Source organism: Cynoglossus semilaevis, chromosome 18 (assembly GCF_000523025.1).
Source record: "Cynoglossus semilaevis isolate Cse_v1.0 chromosome 18, Cse_v1.0, whole genome shotgun sequence".
Taxonomy (NCBI): domain Eukaryota; kingdom Metazoa; phylum Chordata; class Actinopteri; order Pleuronectiformes; family Cynoglossidae; genus Cynoglossus; species Cynoglossus semilaevis.
Window position 1 is genome coordinate 2,474,651 of NC_024324.1, and position 9,467 is coordinate 2,484,117.

Consider the following 9,467-nt stretch of genomic DNA (forward strand, 5'->3'; position numbering starts at 1 on the left):
TCACACCTCCTTTATTATAATGATGTGCGTAAGACGGCGGGCGGCTCTTTGCCGAGGGGTGGGGGGGGGGGGGGGCTCGCTGCATTTTTGCTTAAGTTGAAGAAGCATTTTCTCTCTTGTCCTTTGTTGGCTTTGAAATTTAATTTAAATGAATCTAAAAAGAAACGACACTGAAATGATCTATCTTCTAAAATACTTTTTTTTAAATAATCAAGATTTTCCTTAAAATTCTGTTTTGTTTTTTGTTTTAAATCACATGAGCAAATTAAAAAAAATAATTTTAATTAAATCCAGGCTTAAAGGCTTAAACCTGGTGCGTTTATCATGGTAATCCCCCGTACAGTTTGCATGTTTAGAAATAGCTTCAAATTAGCCAAATGTAGCTGAAAGCCAAATGACGGTCACTAACCTTATAGAGCTACACTTCCAGGAAATTGTCCAAAAATACCCCCAGGTTGTTTTGTTTTTGTCGTAAAAAAGCCCCTGTTTAAGGTCATTATCAACCAGTGCTGCTTTTACTTCTGCTTTACAAACAACAGTCAAATACTGGTCAGGAAATATTAAGCCGAGAGAAAGTTCCAGAAACCTAATCTTTGACTTTTCATACGCCTGGTAGTTGACTAAAAATACTTTTACAATCAAACCTTTGTATCACACAGGTGCTTTACACCAAAATGTAAATGTAATTTTTTTTATAATAATTAATAATAATAATAATAATAGTTTTAATAACATTTAACAGAGATCATTTCAGCGAGTTTCTGTCTGCGGGGGAGTTTGCGGAATTTTGTCTCTTGTTTTTACCATGTGACATTTATGGCTTCGTTCAGAGGAAGTGAAACCTCAGTTCAAAGCAGCACCTGTGACGTTAACCTGAAGTGAGGTGAAGTCCTGTCTGTGTGGTTTAGAGACTCTGAAGAAACACCAACACGACCATCGTCGTGTCGTGTCGTGTCATACTCTGGAAAGCTACCTGAGCAAATACAAATACTGCAACGCAAATACAAATACTGCGAGCTGAGTGTCTGTTTACTCAGAAGCGGCCGATCCGTCCAGAGACACCGACGGACGCCACGCTGTCTGAATTATTCAGTCTTCAGAAACATTTGGAAACAACATCCAAATCTGTGAGCCTCAGGCGTCGTCGACCTGACACGGTGTGGAGGAAACAGTCGGAGATGGAGCAGGAAAAACCCACACGTCACGAGTGACAGAGTGAAACAAACATTTGGTGTTTTCCCCTCCTGTGACGAGCAGAGCAGGAAGTGAGAAAGAAAGTCACCGTGAAAGTCAGTGGGACGATCACATGACGCACAAGTAGGAAGTGATTGATCAGAACGATCGAACGAACGCCGAGGGAGAAGATCAGAAACAGTTCTCTGCACTTTCCAAACTGTTCCCACGGGTTTTTCTCCCTCAGCCGTCGCCTGAAATTGAAGGGCAGTAATTGACAGCGGGGAGGGGGAGCCAATCGAACGCTACCTGCCTGCTGCTCACCTCCAGGGTGCTGAGTGGGAGGTGAAAAAAAAAAAAAGTAGTCGCCTAAATGAGTCATAGCCAAACAAATGGCTCCTTTGTGACCCCTGCAGGTCTAATGAGGAAGGCCGTGAGTTTCCACCGTAGCTTTTTAACGACCGCCGTTCGCCCACGCGGTCGTGATGCTGCAGCCATCGCCCGTGAACTTTGACCTCCGCTGAGACGTGGACCAGAGCTGCTGGTCCAGGTCTGTTCCCTGCAGCAGGTCTTTGGCCTCGGAAACGCAGAGTTAGAATTTCACCGCCTTTGTTTCCCTCCTGTTTTCTCAGGCAGGAAATACGATACGTTTCTTTCTTTTTTCTTTTTTTTTTGTTTTTCTTTTTTTCGTCCTCCAGTTTCTCCGCAGGGATTAGATCACCGCACATGCTCAGATTGGCTTGTTTGCTTTCAAACGTGTTGACTGAGACACACACACACACACAGCGCTGCCAATGATTCTATATTATTTGATTTCACTTTGCGGCCAAGTGTGTGGGTGCGCTCCCTGATAATTAGCGCGGCTAACTGTTATTATTCATCGTTGAGACTCTACTATTAGCTCAGTAATGACTGTGATCTGTAATAATGGCTTTGAACCGTGATGTGATTCTGTCTGAGCTCCAGCCTCCGTGGGTTTGCTCTCATGTTCCCGAGTGAGTTCTTCTGTGTTTGGTCGTAACTTTGTAGTTTTTTTTAAGGGAGAAATAAATGTTGAAAAAAAAAATTAGAGAAAAACCACATCATTGACGTGAAGTTGCTCCACAGTTTTTAGAAACTAGTCAGCAGTAAATCAAACCGTTCTCACCGAGTTTAGTTTCTAGAACAATTTGTATTTGCATTTCAAGGTTTTTTGCTCCCGATTTGCGCAGCAAGCACAGGTGGTTCAAACGAAGGCACGTTTTGGTAAAAAAAAAATTGCCGTGATGTTTATGAAACACCTGGATGAGTGCGACCAAATTTGGCATCCATTAGAATCACCAGTGGACGAGTTAAAAACTCCAACGCTAACAGAAAAACAAAAACGTGTAGCTACAGTATTTAGCACAGATGCTAGCCAATAAAAACACCCCACACTCAGACGGTGGACCATCCAGAGTTGTCAGAGTGAGTCACTCGGTCTGATGTTGTTGTCAGTTTAAACCTACAACCAGGGACCACACACTGCTCAACAAAGGCCGACTTCTCTCCGGTGAATTCCCTGAGTGGCCTCCGCCCTCGGTACAGTGCAGGCTTAGACAAATTATTATTCTGAAAAAAATGTTTCAGTGTCTGCTCGAAGAGACCAAGGTGAAGAAACAGTCAGTCAGTCAGTCAGTCAGTCAGGGGAGCTTTGGCTGAATCATTGTGAAATATCTGGAGGTGGTTGTTGATCTGGTGATCGGTCAGGTTTCATTTCTAGAAAGTCAGTCTTGACTCCGAAGCATCTGATGATGAAGATAAATCGGAGAAAAAAAACCAAGATCTCCTCAGATCTGGCGTCCTAGCTTGACTCTGTGCTCAGTAAGTTCCACATTTGTTCTTTTTCTCCAGCGCTCTGTTTCCACCTGACACTTAATCAGTTCCACTCTGGCTCCATTAGTCAGGCCTGTAATCTACCCGACAGACTCCAGTGAAGATGAATTTATCTGCCATCTGCAAAGTGGCACATCCAAGCCCCCCCCAGAGGACTCTGAGGGGAGTGCTGGTCTAGACCAGGGGTGTCAAACTTATTTTGACTTAGAAATAAATGTTTCTGCAGTTGATTAGTTTTTATTCAAATTGCAAATATTGTACTGTATGTAATAAAAAAAACCCAAAATGACTTGGCGGTCCACATCTGGCCTGCAGGCCTTAAGTTTGATACCCCTGGTCTAGACCAATTAACTTTGTTATTTCTTCTTTCATAAATAATTTTCAACTAAACACGAGCAACTCAAACAACAATTTCGTGACTATTTCATACAGTGGCGTAAAATGGTAACAACAACAACAACAATCGCTGAAGCGAATGACACGGATAACACAACAAGATTGCTGATTGGTTCGTTTTCAACGACTCAAATGAGGCCCAGTCAAACCAAGGATTAAAAATAAGTCACGCCAGAAGAAAACCTGAGAGGCTGCTGTCAGGCATGTCATGCCACAGATACCAGGGGTTTTAAATTGAGCCGTACTATTGTTATAGGTGTTGTGAGAAAAAACCTGTCTGAGACGAGACGGTGACGTCAAACCAAACCAGAACTGGACCATGTTTGAAAAGAAAAAGAAGCTCCAGGATCAGATTATGACTGGGAGGATGTTTACAGACACCATCGTCTCCGATTATCTCACGGCGAATCAGAATCAGAATCAGAATCAGAGCACTCACCTACGAAGGACTTCTTTCCGGTCTTCATGTTGGCTGAGCAGCGTCGTCTCTGACTGCAGTCGGTGAATGGACCTGCTGCATAAATATGACTTTCTCTTCCTCTTTTTTTTATGCCTTCACTGCAGCGGTGGTGTGAAAAAAAAACTTCTTCATTCACAGCAAAATAACTTTCTCCCACCGACTGCTGCTGCTGCTGCTGCTGCTGCTGCTGCTGCTGCTGCTCTTCTTCCTCTTTCTGTCTTCAGCTGGTTCTTCCTCATTGACCCCGGCTGCACCAAGACCAAAATGCTGAAACCAAACGATCTGTGATGCACCTGCTTCTCTTCTTCTTCTTCTTCTGCGCTCACCCCCTCCCTCACGGCTCCCCTGCCTCCTCCTCCTCCTCTTCCTCCTCCTCTTCCTCCACCCTTCTCTGTTCTCTTTATCCACCTGGCCAGCAGGGAGCCAAACAAAAAGGCAGGTGTTTGGTTACGGCTCCCCTGAGCGTGGGAGTCTCATCGCAGGGGAAAACCAGGTCTCCATGACACGGGAGACACCTGAGGATCGCCGCCCACAGCTTCTAGAAGATGCTTTTAATTGGTGGCAAACTCACGAGGGCTGCGTTCCCCGGTCGCCAGCCTCTAGTATTTGCATCAGCCTCCAGAGTTTTCAGGGATGGATTTATCCTGAATGTGATGAAGAGTTTCTTCTTCTACTAAGTAGCAGCAGCTGATGCTTGATGAAGGTTCAATGGCCCAAATGTCACTATTTTTTCTTCACTTCCTGTTTGAGACGTTCATGTCGTCAGCTGTGGGTCAGGCTTTAGATTTCCACGTTAATATTTAGCCTTTTTTTCCCTCTAAATGGGATCAAAACATACAGTTTTCATCAATAATGAAGCCCTGGGTGTCAGTAGGTCCAGAAAAAGTTTGTTTCTTTTTATTGACTTTATTGACCAGGTGCAACTTCATCAACGTCATCGATGAATCACAGATCTCAAATCTGCAACCCCAGCTTTGCCAACCAACATATTTTCGCAGCCTGTTGGTCACCTTGACCGACACAGCAGGACGCAGTTCACAGAGAAAATGAAAATAAATACAGCTCAGTATCACATGGCTTGAGAAAATCTTCTTTTCTTAAATGGAGCCAGTGTTTCCTGAGGAGGCAGATTGAAGTGACAGACTTGCATGAAATTGAAATCACAGCCCTGAGTGTAACGGCGGACGTGGGGCGGATGGTGCGGTGATGATGCACACGAGTACCAGCTGTCGTATGACACAGACCATCGAGCGGATAGGTCGGTCTGTGACGTTAACCGGTGTCGTAGAGGAACATTGATGTCGTCAGGAAGTGAAATGACTTTTTCTGTCCAGTCAGGAGACGTTGGGTGGAGACGGATGAGTCTGGAACGTCGTCACAGATTCAGGAAAAACATGTTTTTTGTGTTAAACGTCAATAAAACTCTGGAAGTGCAGATATGGATTTGAACACAGAATCAGAATCGACCCCTTTTTGTTGACTTTTCTAATCAGGACTTTATCAAAGACGACATTTATACGTGACAAGTCAGGGTCAAGTTCCACCTCAGAGCTGAGACAAACACAGTCGCAAAGATCGAAAAAGAAAAGTTGGGTTTTATGGGTTAAAAAGTATACAGAAAATGTGAGGTCTGGTGTTGAAGTGAGTCGGGGGCAGAGTACCTGGGACAAATTTTTAAGTCCAGGTTCAAGACCTGGCAGAGGAAACAACAAAAACAGATCGAGTCGTGACCACAGATTCAGGTTGGAACTGGATCTTTGTTGAAGGCTGGCCAGTAAGACAAATACTTGTGTCGAAAGTTCGATGAAGGACCTAAAAACTTGAAGGATGGTTTAAGATGCGTTTCAGGACGAAAGGATGAAATGGAACTTATGGGAGTTAAAAAAAATAAATAAATAAGAATTTAAGGAACAGGGTGCAGTGGCTGTACAGTAACACCAGATACTGTGTGTTAAGACCTGGCAAAGTCTTATTGGCTGAACCTGTGCTCACATGCTGCCAAGCAGTGTTGCCTCTTTAATACACAGACAAAACAGGGACAAAGTGGGACAACCCACACAAGAGGCAGGTGGAATGCAATCAAATCAAATTGCACATTAGCTGTGTCCCATCTTGCTGTCTGCGGCCTACGCGGGCTGCATCTGGAAGCCAGTGCACATTATGTTCTCATCTGGGCTGGTTGTAGCTGGAAGACCGTGTACATAGTACTTCACTATCATGTATTTATAAGTACCTCGATGTATTTGGGCAGTATTTCTACATGTTACAAACAAAAAAAATTAATTGGAAACAACATTTACAAAAAAAACTGTATCATCGACATAAATACAAATAAAACGTAAAGTCTTTGAATGAATTTGAATTAATATCTGAAATCTCGTGTCCTTGACGACGGATGGAGCAAATTTACCTATCTTTGCACATCCCTGCAGGGGGCGCTAGTAACATGAAATGATGAAAATGATTAAAAATATAAATACACAAGCATGTATTTTTGATAACAAAAACAAATAATTGTTTTTAAGAATCTTTCGAGGACCATTTAAAATGATTTGACGGGCCGTACTCAGACCGTGGGCCATGGGTTTGACTTGATGATCTGTGATCTCTTTATACTGTCTGATCTCATCTTTGTCACCTGCTCCACATGTACGTCTGTATTTTTCCACCTCTCCTCTGCGTCAGCCTCAGTCAGGCTGCTCTGAACCACTGAGTCAACACTGGGTGGAAGGGAAGGAGGACAGAGGACAGAGGAGGTGAGGCCAGAGGAGGTGAGGGATTGAGGAGGTGAAGGACAGAGGAGGTGAGGGACAGAAGAGGTGAGGACAGAGGAGGTGGGGGAGGGGGGGGGGGAGGAGGGGAGGGATGGGGGGGGGGAAGGACAGAGGAGGTGAGGGATTGAGGAGGTGAGGGACAGAGGAGGTGAGGGACAGAGGGGGGGAGGACAGGGGAGGTGGAGGACAGAGGAGGTGAGGCCAGAGGAGGTGAGGGATTGAGGAGGGGAAGGACAGAGGAGGGGAGGGACGGAGGAGGGGAGGACAGAGGAGGAGAGGACAGAGGAGGTGAGGCCAGAGGAGGTGAGGGATTGAGGAGGTGAGGGACAGAGGAGGTGAGAACAGAGGAGGTGAGGACAGGGGAGGTGAAGGACAGAGGAGGGGAGGGCTTGGGGGGGGGAGGGACAGGGGGGGGGGGGGAGGGAGGGGGGGGGGGGGGGAGGGAAGAGGGGGGGAAGGGCAGAGGGGGTGGGGGACAGAGGAGGTGAGGACAGGGGAGGTGAAGGACAGAGGAGGGGAGGGACAGAGGAGGGGAGGGATTGAGGAGGGGAGGGACAGAGGAGGTGAGGGCAGAGGAGGTGAGGGGCAGAGGAGGGGAGGGACAGAGGAGGGGAGGGATTGAGCTCAGTCTGTCTGTACAGCAGGTCACTCAGCAAACAGCCGCAGCTCAACCGTTGCTATCTTTACCCTGATTAGCAGCAGAGAGGAGATCTGCAGAGTGTGAGTGTGGCTGGCACTGGTTACTGGTTAATGGTTAGTGGTTACTGGTTAGTATTAATGGCTGAAGTATCATGGCTGACAGGACATTTACAGGTAAAGCATGTTGGATTTTTCTAAGATCCAAAGTAGCTACAATCTCGTTTTAGGTCTTTGGAAAAATCGACAAATGTTGTTGAGATTGCGAAGACAAAACTCTGTGCCTTTGGCAGAACAATCACCTGGATGAACGGGTCCAGACATGGAGGAGATTATCTCTGACCCAGGTCTAAACAGAAAGGAGGTCGGCCCGCGTTAGCGTTCTTAAGAACGCCGGCGCTGCTGCTGCTGACTGTGGATTGTTGAGTCACGTCCTGATGGGTTCAAGTGGTTTAGTGACGGCTCAGAGTCACTTAGATAACGAACCCAGGGCTCAGCAGAGCAGCAGTGATTAGGTTGGATTTATCACGTGCGTAACGAAGAACAGAAGGTTTTTGAATTTGATTTATTAAAGAAAATAATTTGTTGTAATTTAGACATTTATTCGTAAACTCCTGGAAAACATGATGTGAGACGACCCAAAAAAAAACCCTCTCGCGTCCCACCTGAGGGTCGCGACCCAGTCTTTGGGAAACCGGAGCGCCGAGCCTTTCAGGGTAATGGATTGTGACGAACGGAGGTGGTTCTGGTCCAGATGGGCCGCTCTCCTTCAGAAGCTGGACATCAGTGGGTCATGTGACCAGTCCCGCTCGAATGGACGGAGCGGGATGGAGAGTATCACGTTACAAAAATAGCTCCCTCATTTCCAGCGGCTCACACACGCTTCACAGAAGTGGTTTTAGTTTTAATTTACTCAGAAAAACTGTCACGAAGTCACATGACCTCTGTCGTGTCATCAATGCCACCGAGTGTGAGGCTCGTCCAATCACAGAGGTTCATTTTCTGCCAGTGTCCGTCGATGGTTGCTGGTTGTGTAAGTACCAGCTGTGCCTTTGTTAACCTGGTGACGATACGTGTGTGTGTGTGTATGTGTGTGTGTGTGTTAACCCTCGGTGCCAGGCAAAGTTACACAACACTCTTACAGTCTTATCTAACAGAGGATCAACATGGTGGGATACCATGGGTCTGATGAGGACCAGGACCAGGACCAGGACCAGGGTCTGGGTGTGGGTGTGGGCGGTGTCAGAGGTTAATACTAATAGTTCTAATTACTAATCCAGAATTTTTTTAAATTTTTTATTCTACTAATAGTTCTAATTACTAATCCAGAAAATTTCAATATTTTTTTATTTTTTTTATTCCGGGACGTTAATGTATGTCGATTAATCATGATTATAAGATAACGCTAACCTGTCCGGACCAGGTGCTACAGGTATTTTAGGCTAGCAGCTTCCTGATTGGTCGGAGAACTTAGTGCCTACATCCTGGTCGCTGCTGCTCCTCCGCAGTTCCTGTGTTCAACACTTGGTGATGTTTAACGCGACTCAAATGAGAATAAACAGAGATGGGAAACTGGTCCGGTGGCGGCGGGTTGATCTGGTTATTCCTCATTCTTCGTAGCTTCCACCAGGAAATAATTCGCATATTTCCAACGTAGCAGGTTCAAAACCTCCTCCTGCAGCAGCGTCTGTTAGAGTTTAAATCCAAAATAGTTTTCCACACCTTTATATCTGAAAATGATTAAAGAACCAATCAGAATCTCTGCTGCTAAATCCAGGCCTGTTTTATTCATGATTTCACTCATATTTTTAAAAATAATTAATATAATAATATATTAAATGTAAATAATGTATAAAATATATCATATAAAAGTCCCAAATTTAAATACATTTTCTAGTTTTAGTAATAAGTTATAAAACTAAATAATAATAATAAAAAAATAAAAAGGATTTTTGTTTTTTTTTATTCTCATTTTGACTAACAACAACATTTTCAGTTTCATTAGTATAATAAAGGACTGGTCACGTGACTGTGACTCTCTCCTGCCCTCTGCAGGACCCTCTTATGTAACCCTGGGCAGGCTGTGAAGGCGGCGGCCCCGAGAAGGGCCCCCGACCTCCAGGTGCAGCCACCGCAGGAGGATCATCTGTGTTTGGGGCTCCTTCGACCTCTGC

At 45.2% G+C, this 9,467-nt stretch overlaps 1 protein-coding gene across 1 annotated transcript in view; it reads right to left on the reverse strand.

Moving 5' to 3' along the window:
• Positions 1-4,004, reverse strand: part of LOC103393944 (serine/threonine-protein kinase Sgk1) — a 9,799-nt gene extending 5,795 nt beyond the window's left edge. Inside the window, exon 1 of the mRNA XM_017040948.2 lies at positions 3,863-4,004. Coding sequence (XP_016896437.1) covers positions 3,863-3,890 — 28 coding nt within the window. The 5' untranslated portion in view covers positions 3,891-4,004. The remainder of the gene's footprint in view (positions 1-3,862) is intronic.
• Between the last annotated feature and the right edge of the window lie 5,463 nt (positions 4,005-9,467).